At 56.2% G+C, this 16,240-nt stretch overlaps 1 protein-coding gene across 1 annotated transcript in view; it reads left to right on the top strand.

Annotated features, from left to right (window-relative positions):
• Positions 1-340: 340 nt before the first annotated feature.
• The window catches only part of PIAS4 (protein inhibitor of activated STAT 4), a 21,329-nt gene continuing 5,429 nt past the window's right edge, over positions 341-16,240 (top strand). Inside the window, exons 1-7 of the mRNA XM_019653567.1 lie at positions 341-521; positions 5,918-6,344; positions 13,618-13,702; positions 14,499-14,540; positions 14,901-14,991; positions 15,101-15,229; positions 15,382-15,487. Coding sequence (XP_019509112.1) covers positions 495-521; positions 5,918-6,344; positions 13,618-13,702; positions 14,499-14,540; positions 14,901-14,991; positions 15,101-15,229; positions 15,382-15,487 — 907 coding nt within the window. The 5' untranslated portion in view covers positions 341-494. The remainder of the gene's footprint in view (positions 522-5,917; positions 6,345-13,617; positions 13,703-14,498; positions 14,541-14,900; positions 14,992-15,100; positions 15,230-15,381; positions 15,488-16,240) is intronic.

Consider the following 16,240-nt stretch of genomic DNA (forward strand, 5'->3'; position numbering starts at 1 on the left):
GGCCCGCGGAGGCTGCGTCGCGCTGCGCTATAAGGCGCCGCATTGCATGCATTGGTGGCCACTACGCTGGGGTGATCGTCTCCTCCCCGACACCGCCTGCGGGGCGTCCGGGCACGCACCTGGAGACCGCCTCACATGGGAGGCCTTGGCACCTGGCTGCATTGTAGTCGCCATCCCCCATCCTCCCCAGACTAGACCCGGCACCCGCCCCCACCTGTGCGGGGCTCGTGCCCCTTTAAGAAGCCAGACGCCGCCAAGGGTGGGAGTGGTTGTTGCGAGTGAAGGGGGAGGAGATGGTGTTGGGCCGTCCTGATTGGCCCGAGGCCCGGGCGGCAGCCACGCGCGCCTGCGCAGCGCGCAGTAGCCCTCGCCGTCGGGGGAAGGAGGGCGCGTGGGTGCTAATTGGCCGCGGCGGCGGCCCCGTCTCCGAGTGGCGTGCGGTCACGTGACGCGACGGCTGGGGGCTCCCGGCGCGGGGGACGCTGGTGGCCAAGATGGCGGCGGAGCTGGTGGAGGCCAAAGTGAGTGAGCCGCGGCGGCGCCGACCCGGGCGGGCGGGCGAGGGGTCGGGGGCCAGGCGGCCGGCCGAGGTCTGCGCCTTCCGCCTGGGGCCTCACGGCGCAGCCCGCCCGTGGTTCGCCGCCGGGTCCCTTCGCCTGCCCCTGGGGCTCCGAGTGCGGGGGGCGGGGAGGCCGGGGGCGGGGTCCCCAAACCTCAGCCCAGTGTTTGCGCCGGGGGTTGGCCCCCGGACTTGAGGCGGGGTTTCCCCTACCAGCCTGAGCAGTTAGGGTCTGAATCTCCCTAAACACGGGTACAGGGTCGAGCTTCCCAGCTTGAGAAACAGTCCTCTCGGACAGCATGGTGGGCTGGGCTGGTCGTCTCCTCCCGAGCCGGGGTCTGTGCTCTTTGGCCTGGGGGAGTGTCTTCGCCTCCCTACTCCCCATGGCACAGCGGGCTGGCATCTGGGTCTCTGGGTCTCCGCCTCTCCGCTAGCAGGTCAGGCTGCGGTTGGCGACTGCCTCCTCAGAAGGGTTCCCTGATCCTTCTGCCACCGCTTCCACAATCCGAAGTGATGAACCAGGGTCCTGAACCGCCCCCAAACGTAGAGTTCTCTTGGGGTCTGTACCCCAGGCTGGAGTTTGGGGCCCCAGTTGGGCTCCCGCGTTGGTCCCAGAGCCCCGCCCCCTCCGAACACCCTCCCTCTCACCCCCAGAGTGGGCACGGTGTTAATTGAGCTTGCTCTTCCCCCCCCTGGGATGGCGCCCTGACCTCTGTTCTCGGTCCAGAGCTTTCCTGACTCCCTTCTCTCAGTCTTGACTCAGAACAGCATCTGTGAGGCTTTGGACTGCTACTGGGGGCTCTAAACCCTACACTTGCAGTATCAGTCCTATTTCCAAACCTTAGCGGCTTCCCTATACTTCATAGTAAGTCTATTTCTCAAATCAGAGCCCTTCCCACACAGCCCCCAGAACCCCTACTTTAGGTCCATTTATGCACCCAGTTCTGGCTTTTGAACCCCCTCCCCCTCCTTCTGCTGGTCTTTGTTGATCCTCGGAGAGTCCCAGCTGGTTCCAAGGTAGGTCTCTTTTTGTAGAGTAGCTCCTGTTGCCTCCCTATATTCCAGTTTGGGATCCAGGTTCTACATCCCATAGATGTCATCCCCTCTTTAGGCTTGGGGCTCCTTTTAACTCTCTTGGGACTGAGCTGGAGCATTCCCATCCCAGGGATGTACCTTTTCACAGATACCTCCCGCAGCTCAGACTCCAGAACCTTTGCCTAAACTAGACTAGGGTTCTCCTCTTCTTCCCCTCACAGAACAGAGGCACCGCCCCCCTCCCCCCTTCTGGTCTCCCCTCCCCAAGGTCCTGACCTGTAAACGTTTTCTTTCTCTGGCTCTTCCCGCTCCTTACATCTCCCTTCCCTTACCACTGGGACCTGAAATGCAGCCTTCTAGGTTCTGTGGTTATAGGATGTTACCCTCCCTTCGCCCCAGAGTGCTCTCTCCCCCATACCTACACCACACACACTCGGAGCCTTTCCTAGGGTTTGGAGAAATTGAGACTTGCCCTAGTGATGTGGAAGTCTGGACTCTGGAAGCTCAAGGTGGCAGCCTGCCGGCCTGAAGTCCCTGGAGCCCTGAAATTTAAGCTCCTCCTGGGGCCATCACTGTGATTATGGGTCCCTGCCCCCACCCCAGCCAGAGGGTAGGGTCTGAAGTCTTTTTTTTTTTTAACCTTCCAAGGCCTTGAAATATGATCTGATGAACTCTACTTGACCCTCCGGTGGCTGCCCCCCCCATTAAATCGAACTCCACTTGACCCTCCGGTGGCTGCCCCCCCCCCCATTAAATCAAGTGGACCCTTTTTGCAAATTCTCTAAACTGGGAGCCAAGCTTCCTTTTAGGAGAGCTTGAGACTTCACCACTTGCTCCATCGGATCCTTCTTTTTCCTTCAGTCTCTTGCTGTCAACCGTGGAGTGCTTGCCATGTAATTGAAATGTCTCTCTCTTTTATGCACTTTCCCATCCTCTCATATCTCATAAGAGATTTTTCTTTTGGGGTGCAAAGTAGCCTGATGGGGGGGGATGAGGGAGGCTTGTTGATAAACTTGGAAAACTGGGACCCTTAACTGGAGGCCCCTGAGAGGGGTTGGGGAGAAGGGGTTGGCCTGTGAACTCGTAAGATACTGTGTAGCATTTTGTAGCAATGTCCTATTTCCTGGAGAGAGGGGCCTTAACTTTTGTCTATGCTACAGCTAGAGACAGGTTAAATTAAGCTAAACTAAGCCCAGCTCCTCTATCAAAGTTGATGCTACTCTATCCAGGCTGATGTCTCTCTATCCCGCTCCAGTGCAATGCTGGAAGTCGTTGGGACCTGGTGCTGTTTATAAACACAGATCTGAGGGGCAGGTGGGTCAGGATGAAGCCTCAGCAGGAGGAAGTGATCTGAGCGCTTGGGGTTTCTTCCTGAATACTTGTGCCTCCCTCACCTCCCTTCCCCTGTCAGGAGCAGGCTCTTCGGTGGTGGCAGCTGCTGAGAAATCTAAGTCGTGAACATATGGCAGCTTGAGGGGTGTGCCCCAGGACGCTGGTGTAGCAGCTTGGGATGTCCAGCCTGGTGGACAGGGCTAGGTGGGGGAAGGGGGATCCCGGGGGTAGGATGATGTCAGGAGATGTGCTGTGGTCAGACTCAGAAAGGCTGAGCCCACCTATCTTTGTCTCCATGGCGTGTGGTCAGCTATCACGACAGCGTCTCTTCCTTCCCAGGCCTTGGGCCTCTTCCAGAAGAAACATCTTGTGTGCAAGTCTTTTTTCTCTGCTCAAGGTAGGAAGTCAGGCCGAGGGAGGTGAAGCCTCTATGTTTTCAAAGCATTCCAGACTCTCTGAGGGCTAGCAGACTACTTAGGTCCCTAGGCAGGGGGTGTACTGAAGAGAGAGAGAGAGTCCTCCGGGCCCCCAGGCAGCTGTATATGTAAGTGGAAGGAAATGCCCTTAGGAGCCTGATGGACCCAGGTCCAAATGCCAGCCCTGCTACTGACATACAGGGAAGCCTTAGGCCAGCCATTTCCCTCTCAGGGCCTCAGTTTTCTTACCTGCATAATGGGCACAGGTACTTGCAAGATCTGTGACGGTGCAATGCCCTTGTGGTGCTTGGCACATGGTAAACACTCTGTAGTGCAGGAGTAGGAGGAAGACCCTGCAGCAGGAAAAGGCTCCCCCTTGAGGTTTTGTAGGCAGGACTGGACAGTCCCTTCTGCCATCAGCAGGAGCCTGGTGTTGTACAGTTGGAAGGAATCTTAGCACCCATCTTGCTCCGGCAGATGAGGAGCCCCAAAGTGCAGAGAGGCCTCACAGTGGGTCTGGTGTCACCTGGGAACCTAGGGCAGAATTTGGATTTGAACCCAGATCCTCCCGAACCCAGGGGCTGCTGTCAGACTCCACGCCTCACCGTTAAACAGCCAGGAAACGGGAAACACCAGAGCCTCCTGGCATTGAAGCTGCTACATAAACCCTGGAAGGGTTCCCACCCACCTCTGACTGTCAGAATTTCTCAAGCTGAGTTTAAGCGATTTGTTGGTTTTGTTGGGTGCTGTCCTGCCCCACACTCGCCAGCTTTCTATTGCCACTCTTGTCATTTGTACTGTTTTTTTCCCATTTCCCCTGGAAGTGTCTTTTCCACCACATTTCATTCATCACAGGCCAGCTTCAGGGCTCAGTGTGGGTGGCCCCAAAACCCTGCTGACCCATCCCTCAAGGACACTTTACTTATGAAGCACATTGGGGAACCCTCACTCCCCTTGGTGTCCTAGAGTCTCACAGAAGGCAGGCCACCGCCAGGCAGCCCCAAAGAAAACATAGGGATCAACTGAGCTCTTGTGTTTGGTTTGATTTAGTTGGAGGGACCCTGCCAGACCTCATTCATCACTTTGCCACAACTCAATTAACAGCCTCTCCAGCTGTCGGATTCCCAGAGCCTTCCCCTCAGACCCGTGCTTCTTAATCGGGGCTGATGCTGCCCCCAAGGGACATGGGGGGGGATGTCTGGGGGACATTTGTGACTGTCACGACTGGGATTTGGTCCCAGTCTTCTGGCATTAAGTGGGTGGGGGCCAGGGATGCTGCTCAACACCCCACAGTGCCCAGGACAGACCCTCCACACAAAAATTGATCCAGCTCCCATGTCCACAGTGCCCAGGTGGAGAAAGTCTGCTGGAATGGTCAGCAGACATTTTGATGGCCTCCATAGTGCTCAGCTCTAGGTCGATGCCAAGGGCAGCATAGTAAAGAGGAACCACCCTGGCTTCAGATTCAGGCCTGGGTTTAAATGTTAGCTGTAACATGGAGCTCCCACCACCCAGACAGGCGTGTTTTAAGGGTCAGAGTAAAGTGTATAATCACACATCCAGCTTGGTTGTCGGCAGATGATTTGTATTAAGTAAGTTGTGGCTACCTTCTCTAGACCAGGGGTCAGCAAACTTTTGAGACGGAAGAGCTGCCAGGGGTCGGCAAACTGCGGCTTGCAAGCCACATGCGGCTCTTTGGGTACATACATGTGGCTCGAAGTAAAATTAAAAATGAAAATAAAACTATCATAGTTTCATTTATAGTATTACTTTAAATTTTCCTTATTCATAAAAATATATTTATGGTTCTCGAATAATTTTTAAATTGTTGTGAGGGACAGGATTGGCTCTTCCAGGGGTCGGCAAATTTTTGAGACGAAAGGTACCCAAAGATCTGCATGTGGCTCGCAAACTGCAGTTTGCTGACCCCTGCGTCTAGACTGAAGGGAAAACGTCTGTGGCTGACGTTGGTTGAGCACTCACTCTGCTTTACATGAGTTACCTCATCTGGTCCTTCCCATGTCCCAATGAGGTAGATCCTGTCATCTGCCCCATGAAGAGACTGAGGGAGGGTCAGAGAGGCCATTAGTGTTCTCTGTTAGGGAGTGGCTGAAGTTGTATGTGGGTAAAGCAAGATTCCCAGTTCCTGCTCTGGGAATGCTTTCAGGCTTGAAGATGGGAAAATAGAACCTAAAATAGAAGGCGGGGGTTGGGAGCTGTACTGTAGTCAGAGGAGCTTTTGCTGCATTGGTGATGCTGAGGAAGGTTGGAGAAGGAGGAGGAGGAGGGTAGCCAGGCTGAGCTGGGAGGGGGCATCACACAAAAGGTGAGCTGGCAGTGGAGGCGGGACCAATCCCGGGCCAGTGGGACTGATGCTGAAGCTATGTTCTCCCGGGTTTCCACCCCCACCAGCCAGGATGAAGGGTGCTTCAGGGTGGGATTGGGTGGTGGTGGTGGCAGATGGGGTCTCATTTCACTGTTCCCCCGGTCTGGGTCCAGGCAGCTTCAGGGAAGCTCCACACCCCATTGGCAGCCTCTCTCTCTCAGCACGTGTGTCTGTGGTTGCTCTTCACAGAACATGGTGATGAGTTTCCGAGTCTCCGATCTTCAGATGCTCTTGGGTTTCGTCGGCCGGAGTAAGAGCGGACTTAAACACGAACTTGTCACCCGGGCCCTCCAGCTCGTCCAGTTTGACTGTAGCCCTGAGCTGTTCAAGAAGATCAAGGAGCTCTACGAGACGCGCTACGCCAAGAAGAGCTCGGAGCCTGTCCCCCAGCCCCACCGGCCCCTGGACCCCCTGACCATGCACTCGACCTATGATCGGGCCGGCACGGTGCCCAGGACTCCTCTCACAGGCCCCAACATTGACTACCCAGTGCTCTATGGGAAGTACTTAAATGGACTCGGACGGTTGCCCGCCAAGACCCTCAAGCCGGAGGTGCGCCTAGTGAAGCTGCCCTTCTTTAACATGCTGGATGAACTGCTGAAGCCCACTGAGCTGGGTGAGTCCACCGCCTTTCCCGGGGGCCCCACCTTCCAAGTTTTGCTCCTGCCTATGGCTGGCCATGCTACTGACCCGGAACACTTTCGGGGAGCAGCAAGGTCCCAGAGGTGGCGGAGGTCTTATCCCTCCCAGAAACCACAGGGGCCACCCATGGGTCTTTAGCTTAGTGACCTAGTGCCATGTAATAAATTGCCCCAAATCCCAGCAGCATAAAACATCTGAGGGTCTCAGTTTCCAAGGATCACAACTCTGGAATGGCCTAGCTGGGTGGTTCTGACTCAGGGTTCCTCATAAGATTTCAGTCAAGGTGTCTGCCGAGGCTGCCTCATCTGAAGGCTCAACTGGGGCTGGAGGGGTTGCTTACTCATGTGGTCGCTGTCGGCCAGAAACCCCAGTTCTTACCACGTGGGCCTCCATAGATTACTTGAGTGTTCTCACAGTGTGGCTGTGTGGCTCACTTTCCCTGGAACCAGTGACTGGGGTGGGGTGCATGTGTGAATGTACTACAACCCAGCTGGAAGCCTTCGGCCGTTTTATAACCTGAGCTTGGAAGTGGCATATCTTTGGTTTCACCATATTCCATTGGTTACACAGACCATATCTGGCACAGTGTGGCAGGGGCTACACCAGGCTGGACCACCAAGAAGGAGGCTTACGGGGGCTACCTGAGAGGCTGGCTTTTGTGCTGTCACTCCCTGGGGCAAAGGGGCTAGAAGTTGGATCTCACTTTCCCTCTTCCCCCCCACAAAAGACTCATTTCCTAGTAGGAGACTCTCAAGAGTAACCTTTGTTAACGGGTTCAGACCAGTCCATGTGGGCCACTGGACAGGTCTACAGGAGATAATGACAGGGCTCTGTACTCATTTCTCTGTCCCCCATGTTCATTGAGTGCCTGCTATGTGATGGGCCTTTGTAGTACTTGGCCCTCTCTGGCAGTCTTGATGACAGGGCTGGGGGGTGAGTGTCAGCTTGGTGTCAGCCTCAGATGCAGCCCAAGCTCAAGCTGGAGAAGGCTGACCAGCCCCAGCTTCTTGGGCCTCCAAGGCTCTAAGTGGAATGCCATAGGCCTCTTGTTAGCACTCAGATTGTCCCTGAGTTCCTGGAGACCCCTCCCATTGTCTCCCTGTCTCTTAAATCTCCCTTCCCCCATTTATTTGTTCAATTTATTCTTTCACTCACTCGTTCATGTACATAGTACATACTTGAGTGCCTGCTGGATAGGAGCCCCCGACCCTGGGACCCAGCAGAGAGCAACCAAAGCCCCCAACTGCCCTGTAGAGGTTTCCTTCGCAGGGTGCCCCAGCCTGTACCTCCACTGTGGGTCCTGCCACCACCTGCATCCCAGCATCCGCATCTTCTGCTCAACCCCACCCCCCCCACACACATTTTTATCCAGCCCCTGCTGCGTGTCGGGCTCGGGCCCTGGTCATGAGTTGGTCCTTGCCTGCTGTAGCAGAGGTCACTGTCCCTCTACGCTCCCACCCATCGTTCCCCTGACTGTGCTGTTCACTCCCTCCCATCCTGCTGACCCAGCGTCCTGCCTTACTCGGCCAGGGGGCCCCTCATTGCATACAGACTTCAGCTTCAGCCCTGTGCCAGCTGGCCCCCCTCTGTCCTGCCTTAGGTAGGAGGAGAGCAGGAGGAGGTGCAGCTGCCTCTCTCCTCCTACCTATAGCCCTTGGACTTTGTGAAGTTGGGCCGAAGGGGCTGTGGTTCTAGGGGAGACTGCAGGAGGTGGAGGAAGGAGTTGCTGGTGGTCCCGGCCCTAGAATCTGAGGCCCTCCACTCCTTTCTCTCTGGCATGAGGAGTTGTTTCTTGCCAGCACCCATGTGGGGAGCAAGTTGGCCCAGTAGCACCTGTCGTGGGGTTGATCTGGCAGTACTGGAGACCAACACCCTTTCCTGAGTTCCTCCAGCATGATTTCCCCCATCTCTGCTTCCCCAACCTCTGTCTAGGTACTGGAACCCATCTCCCGCCACACCATTGAATTCTCCAGGAGGCTTTGGGGAGGGGGGTGGGCTTCAGAACTGGCTGCCTAGCTGGTTCTGAAGGTCAAGCTGATGGTTCAGACTCCAAAATGATCTTCGTAACAGGGAGGCCAAGTTTTCACTGGGAAGCCACCGAGCAGGCTTGTCACTGGGCGGGGAACGGGACTGGAGGTGACTTTGAACTCAGGGCCAGCAGGCGGCCTCCCCTCCCCTGCCTGGACCATGGGTTTCCTTCCTGCACGGTAAGCATGCAGTTGCTCTCGCCCCACAATGCATCGCTTTGCCCTGAGCCCCCAGGGACCCCGGTCACCTGATCTCCGGCAGTCTGCTCCCCTGTCTACACCAGGCATTACTCTGCTGGCAGCTCAGAACAAAGAGGCCGACCCCGCCCTGCCCCCACTCCCATCCACTTGTCGCCCCTGTGCCAGGGTGTACCCCTTCCCTGGGACTCCCATTCTTTCGGGGACCCCTGAGGGCTGCCTGGCTTTCTAGGAAGAGGCCTCACCAAGCACAGGCCCTGACCCTGAAGCAGTCTGGCCCCCTCCATTCCAGGACCAGCGCTTCTATCTGCCCACCTTGAACCCTGGGTACCTTCTCACATGAGTTCTGTGAATTCTGCTGCACTGGCCTTGCCCAAGAGCCGCCTCAGGAGGCTGTGGCTCAGCCAGCTTCCCCTTCCCCCTTGCCATGACCTGCTGACCACAATGAGGCCCAGACACTCTGGTCTGTTCCCCCCAGAAGAGCCGCTGGCTGGCTCTCAGATGGAGCCTGCGCCAGGAGGACAGGAGACATAAATCACACGGTGTGGAATGTTCGGGTGGGGGAGGGGAGGGGACTAATAGAGCCACAGACCGGAGCTGGAAGGACCTTAGGAGACAGATGATCTGCTCCAGTGAGGTGGGGGCTGGTGTCCAGAAAGGTCAGGAGACTGGCCCAAGGTCACACAGCATCCTGAGGAGGAGGCTCCAGGGCCACATGCTCAGCCATCGTCCCAATTCTGACCTCTCCCTGCATCATGGGTGCCTATACTCCTGCAGGAGACACCTGTTCTCAACCACACAAAGGTTCTGGACCGCCTTTCCGCATGAGGAGCCTGGCTGTCCTCCCCTTTCCAGCCAGGACAGGGGCTGGCGGTCAGGCGTGCCCGGGGCAGGGGTACTTGCTTCCAGACTGCAGCAGAGTTCAGTGGGGCCAGGAACATGGTCCTGGGTCAGGCTGCTTCAGCTTGGGGCTCACTGGGCATCTTACAGTCTGAGGGTCCCTCCAGCCCAGCCACTCGGGGTATCAGTGGCCAGAGTCTTGAATAGGGGGGCCTCCTCGTCAGTGTTGGAGAGAGGAGTGGCCATCATGAGAGTTGCGGGTGGAAGGAAGGAAACATGTTGACCTGGTGCAGTGCTGCTTCGAGAGGCTTCCCAGCATCCTGTGGTCAGGGCCTTGTGGTGTGGGGCTACTCAGCCTGCCCCTGCTGCCACCCTGTGTCCTGACAACTCCCGACGCCCCCCACTTCATGTGCTTCCTAGAGGTGGTCCTCACCGAGGTGATTGAGAGCTGCTGGTCTAGCGCCTGCCATGTCGTTTAGTTCACACGGATGTGCTTTATCCAGTCTCTGAACCCTTTGGCTGGCATTGCCTAAGCAACAAGCAAGGTAGTGGGATCACTAACCTGGCACATTTTGCCAGGAAGCTGCACTAGAGGTGATTAAACAGAGCCAGGTGAGGAATACTCAGATTGCAGAATGCAGGTTTTTAGGAGATTGTCAGTACCAGGAGCCCCTTATTGTGTGTTTGTGGGGAGGCTGCAGTCAGGAAAGCTTCCTGGAGGAGGCGGCATTCCCATCCAGACCTGAGGGTTGAGAAGCAATAAACCTGACAAAGAGGAGGGAGAGAGGGAGTGTGTTGTAGCCAGAGGCCCAGCAGTGAGAGAGGGCTTGTGAATGGAGGCCATTGTGACCAAAGTGTGGTGTGGCACGGGGGAGGGAGGGAGAGCAGAAGCCAGAAAATGTGGGAAGAGTGGGGACTGACTGGACTGTCCCAAGGGCTTTGGAGTCGCTGAAGGTCCTGTGAGCTTTTCCAGATCTTGTTTTCTCAAGTCCTTTCTGAGGCAGGTGTGATCCCTCAGGTGTAGCAGCCTGCCTGCTGTCCCCCAGCCAGGTGGGGTGCACACCCAGGCCCATCCCGTGCCCCAGGAGCCTAGACAGTGATGTGGCATCCTGAGTCCCAGGCTGCCAGCAGACAGGCTTCAGGCCAGTGGGAAGGGAGGCCAGTCCCATCCAATGGACTTTTTCTTTTCATTTAAACTTTTGTAAAATTATGTGTTCATCATAGAAAACATAGGGCAATACCTGAGAAACCTGCTGTGGTTGTGCACCCCCCACAACAGCCCTGAGAGCGGTTTGGGTTTGTTATTGCCACCTTTTTTTTTCTGGTGGTACGATCTTATAAAGATGTGGCTTACCTGACTGCTGTTTTATCATTCTCTTCTCCACCCAGTATATTGTGAGCATATGCTCAGGTCCTTAAATATTCTTTGCTGGTGGCAGTTTGCAAGGTTGCCTGGCAGCCCAGGATGGAGATGGATGTGTAGACTCTCTTTGTCGGTCAGTGTCTCAGATCTAGCTAAGGGGTTGGTTCCCAGAATTCCTGCTCCCTGGAGGACCCTGAAGCAGGGGTTGCCCTCCTTTTTGTCCCAAGGGGCTTAGAGGTCTATGGGTGTGCACAGGGGCCGGGAAGGCCGTGCACCCACGGGTCACCCAGCTCACAGCATTGCAGGTGACAACAGAAGTACTTTTTGGTTATGTCGGTGTCTGCAACGGCCTAAAGACACCATGACATTGCATTGATTCTTAGGAGATAAAGTTTTGGAAAAGAAATGGAGTGGGGAAAGAGGTGGGAAGCATCAGAATTGCAGGGGCGGGGAGGTATAGTTTTTAAATAAAGATGCTCAGGGAAGGCTTTCATTCTGGTGGCATTTGCACAGACTTAAAAGATACCAGGGTGGTGGAATTCCTTCGGGGAGGAATATTCTGGAAGAGGGGGTGGCACATGCAAAGGCCCCAAGGCAGGATGTACTTGGTAGGTGGATAGCGTGACGTGGAGGCCATGGTGGCTGCTGTGGAATCAAGGCCACAGGAGTAGGGACAGAGCGTCCCCTTGAGGCTGGGCTCAGCAGACGGTGAGTGCTGGGAGCCTAGAGAACAGCAAGAGATCTGTGTAGTGATCAGATGGACAGGGGGAGAGGGACTGTACTAGGTGCCAACAAAATTGGCCAAGGGAGTGGATGGGGGTGGGTTCGACGAGATTCATGGATGCTGCTCACATCTCGGCCCTGAATAGCTGAAGGTGGAGCTGGCAACGGCCCAGGTTTAGGGCCCCCACAACCCACCCAAATGATGTAGGGTGTGCCTTGTCCCAGCTGAGGTGGCAGCTCACCTCCCGCCAGCCACCTGGCTTCCTGAAAGATCAGTCAGCCACTCTGGGCCAATAACACAGTGGAAGATCTGAATTGGGAGTGCATCTCCTCTCCCCGCAGCTGCCTCTCCTGGAAATAAGAGCCTGCCAGGGAGCGAACCCCAGCTTCATGGTTCCAGGACCAGCTTGCCGGCCTTTCTTACGCTGTTTCTGCTGGCAATAGGTAGCTCTGGAGCAACCTGCTGGGGTCCCCTCCCCTGCTTCCTGGGGGACACTATAGGGTGGGGGTGGCCTTGTGTCTTTGACCTCCCACCCAGCTCAGAAATCATGAGCCCCCTCCCCCATAAATAATTGTTCCCAGGTTCTTTGGACAGACCTGGGCATGTCTGCAGGTGGCCTGCGAGCATCTCCGTCCCCAATTAGGTGGCCCTCCTCAGGGGCCCAACCAGGACTCCTCAGGTACCAGCTGGGTCCTCAGCAAACAAGCATGAATTGGCAGTAGTGAGGCGATTACAGCAACCACCTCTTACTGAGCACCAGCTACAGACCTGGCTGCACACCCCAAAAAGTGGGTTCTGTACTCAGAGGGCACCCAGGCTTGGGCCAGGATGAGGGTATGCGGCCCCTCAAAGCTAGGGTACAGACCCAGGCAGCCTTGCTTCTGAGCCAAAACTGGTTTTAAATTCAAATTCATTTTGTTTTTAAATAGGTTACCAGTTGTTGAGGTTTGGAATTCAGAGGGTTCTAAGGCAGGGGTTGGCCAACTAGGGTGGGGACCAGCCCCCACTGACGGCCTGTTGTCCTAAACCAAGTTTTGTTGGTGCACAGCCACGCTCACTTGTACACTTACCGTCTCTGGTGGCTTCCAAGATACGAGGCAGAGTGGCAACATCAAGGCAGAGACCCTGTGGCTCAGAAAAAGCCAAAAATATTTACACTCCGGCCCTTGATAGGAACAGTCTGCTCACTGCTGCTCTAAAGGGTTTGTAGTGTAAATAAAGCAAGCTCCTCCTTACCTTTCCCAACCACTCTGAGGCTGCGACTGTGACCAGTGCTCGCACCCTGCCCCCAGAGATGTCCCTTGCACAGACCCCGTCCCTCCATTTAGTTGCACAAGTAGCAGCGTGTTAAACACACTGCTCTGCACCTGCTGTTTTCACTTAACCAAAACACCTTGCAGATTACTCCTTATCAGAACGCAAAAAGCTTCTTGTCCTTTATTATCTTTTCACAGTTACATAGTATTCCTTTGTGCAGGGTCCTGGAACAGATCTTCACCAGACCACATTGGCAGGCATTAGGTGGTTAATGGTCTTTCTGCTGATCAAAACCATTCTGAGTAGAGTATGATCACGGGCGTTCGTCATCCTGTATGTGTGCGCATGTCTGCACTAATGGGCACGTGCTCACTGGATGCCCCAGAACAGCTGTGCGAGGTGGGGCTGGAGTTATGGCTGGTGTCTTACAGACCTGGAGAAAGCAGGCTAGCCTGAGGGCATGCAGCCTCTCCATGCTGTACCCTCCCTGCCCAGCACAACCCCTTTCCCCTAGCTAAGCAGTCTCAGTCTTCCTGAATAAACACCTGAACCACACAGTGATGAGAAGGCTACTGCTCTGAGAGTTGCCTCAGTGGGGAGGTATTGGGGGCGGGGGTGAGTGGTTAGGGTTCCCTGAACCATAGGCTGTGGTGTGGCCCCCAGAAGGGGCAGTTCCCCTTTACCCTTATCCCTGGTGGCTCCACCTGGGTGGCACTCAGCCTCCTATTTCCTGCTTTCCAGCCTAAAGAGGGCTGTCTGGGCAGTAGAAATGACTATGACAGTGGTCGGCACTCTCACTGGGAACCAGACATGACCCTGACCCCATGTTCATCTTCAGTTCCACAGAATAACGAGAAGCTTCAGGAGAGCCCATGCATCTTCGCGTTGACGCCCAGACAGGTGGAGCTGATCCGGAACTCCAGGTGTGCTGGGGCCCAGCTTCTGCTGACCTTCTTGGCCAGGTGGTGGGTGGGTGTGGGGTCAGACAGCCTAGGAGGGCCTTCGGCCAGATCCAGTGCAGACCCTGCACTTGGCAGTGGCATCCCCACCCCCACTCGGTGCAGGGGGCTATGTGCACAGTCAGCACACTCACCACTTTTGACCTGCAGCCCTCGGAGGTAGACCAGTATTCCCCTTTAACAGGGTTTGTCCCCTTTAGCACTATTGACATCAGGGCTGGCTCATTCTCTGCGGGAGGGCATCCTGGGTGTTGAGCAGTATTCCTGGCCCTCAGCCCCTCAATGCCAGGAGCTCCCCTAGTTGTGACAGCCACAGATGTCCCCAGATGTGGCCAATGTCCCCTAGGGCAGAGTCACCTGGGTGAGGACACTGGGCTGTGCCCAGGTCTCTGACTGTACTCTCTGAGGCTCTCCATCTCCAGCCGAAACAGCAGTTACCACTGGAGCAGCCGCTTGTTGGGGCATTTGGCATGTGCCAGGCCTGCACCTATCAATCCACTTACCACACCAGACCCCCCATTGTCCACAGAGGAGAGGTCATTGACCCAAGTCACCAGTGAGTAAATGGCAGTAGAAAATGTTCTAGGCAGCACCTAGTGGCCTTCACTTGCCAAGGGAGGTAGTGGGTTAGGCCTCCTGGCTGGCCCAGGAGAGACCAGTGGTCACCCTGGCTGAAGTGTCTGTGTGGCATGCTGGGCACACTTTTTCCACCTCACTGACCTCACTTCCTTTCCTTCCCGGTGGTTCCCTTGGTGCACAGAGAACTGCAGCCTGGGGTCAAGGCCGTGCAGGTGGTCCTAAGGTAAGCCCAGGTGTGCCTGGACCCCACAGGGACCCTTGGTCACCTCCTCCCACTGTGGGTGGCTACAGCCCTGCCACATCCCACCCCACGTGCATCACAGCCAGGCCCCCTCCCTCCTGATAGCCCCTCTCAGGTTCCCAGCTAGAGGTGGAGCCTGCTCCTGCCTTTTTGCCGGCTGTCTTTGGCTGTGGACGTACTACATCCATCCCCACTCAGGCCAGACACGGGGTCCCAGAGACCCCCACTTACAGCCCAGCATTGAGATCTCATCAGGCCAGAAATGGTCCTGGTCTGCCCTCCCTGCCCCTCCCAGTGACCCCTCCACTGCCTGTGACTCCATGGTCCCCACTGTCATTACAGAATCTGCTACTCAGACACCAGCGGCCCTCAGGAGGACCAGTACCCGCCCAACATTGCTGTGAAGGTCAACCACAGCTACTGTTCGGTCCCGGTAAGCGGGGTCCCCAGGCAGCCCTGGCTCTGCTTCGGGGGCATGGAGCATGCAGGGAGAAGCAGGGACACAGATCATCTGCAGTGGCTGAACCGCTGTCTGCTCCCAGGGTTACTACCCCTCGAATAAGCCTGGAGTGGAGCCCAAGAGGCCCTGCCGCCCCATCAACCTCACCCACCTCATGTACCTGTCCTCGGCCACCAACCGCATCACCGTCACCTGGGGGAACTATGGCAAGGTGAGTGGGCCAGTGCTGCCTGCTTGCCTGCCCCGCCAGCCCAGCTGCCCCCTCCCCACCTCTGCTCCCCCCTGCCCAGCCCCTGCTGGGCCCTGACACTGGCGCTGCCCATCTGCCCAACCCTGACGCCTCTCCACCCCCTCTGCCCCCAGAGTTACTCAGTGGCCTTGTACTTGGTGCGGCAGCTGACCTCCTCAGAGCTGCTGCAGAGGTTGAAAACCATCGGGGTCAAGCATCCGGAGCTGTGCAAGGCGCTGGGTGAGCACTATGGGGCCTTCCCTGAAGTTACAGGGGTGGTTCCGGCTCCATCACTGCTGACCTTCCTCTTCTGGGAGCTTGTCGTCTGTGGGGGCACACCGATACAGAACCTGGGAGCTTGAGGAGGTCTCTAGAGGATGCTAAAGGCGGGGCCCAGAGGCGAGGGTGGTCGAGGTGTGCTCACAGACCTGAGCATGCTGGGGATCCGAGGAAGGGGGTGCTCAGCATGTGGGGCTTGTTTGGAGCCTCGTAGAGGCAGACCCCAGGCGATGAGTATTCTAGGCAGAGGCTTCTGGCTGCTGTGCAGGGAACAGGGTAGGTGGGGTTAGGGGCACGGAGGGCGGGAGCAGGGAACAGATTCATGATTGGAGGTTCATGGGTAATGGATGACAAAGGTCTGACCAGAAACGGTGAGACTATTCCTTTGTTTGTTTGTTTGTTTGTATTTTTAACAATCAAACAATGGGGGAGGGGAGACATAGAGCATAAAAAAAAAAAGAAAGAAAGAAACCACCACCAAGACTGGCAGACAGAGCCAGTTCTGTCTCTTTCTGCGTTCTTGCACCAGGGGCTATCCAGCTGGTGCTCAGGAATTCTTCTACTTGGCAGCTGTGTGGCCTCGGGCAAGTTGATGGTTCTCTCTGGTCATTGGGAGGCCCTCATGGGGTGACTTTGACTATCTGACCAGTGGGACACTGAGGTGCAGAGTGGCAGAGTTAAGGCTCTTGTGACCTCAGGGCCTTGGTCTGTGTA

This window comes from Hipposideros armiger, unplaced genomic scaffold (assembly GCF_001890085.2).
Source record: "Hipposideros armiger isolate ML-2016 unplaced genomic scaffold, ASM189008v1 scaffold_202, whole genome shotgun sequence".
NCBI classification, from domain to species: domain Eukaryota; kingdom Metazoa; phylum Chordata; class Mammalia; order Chiroptera; family Hipposideridae; genus Hipposideros; species Hipposideros armiger.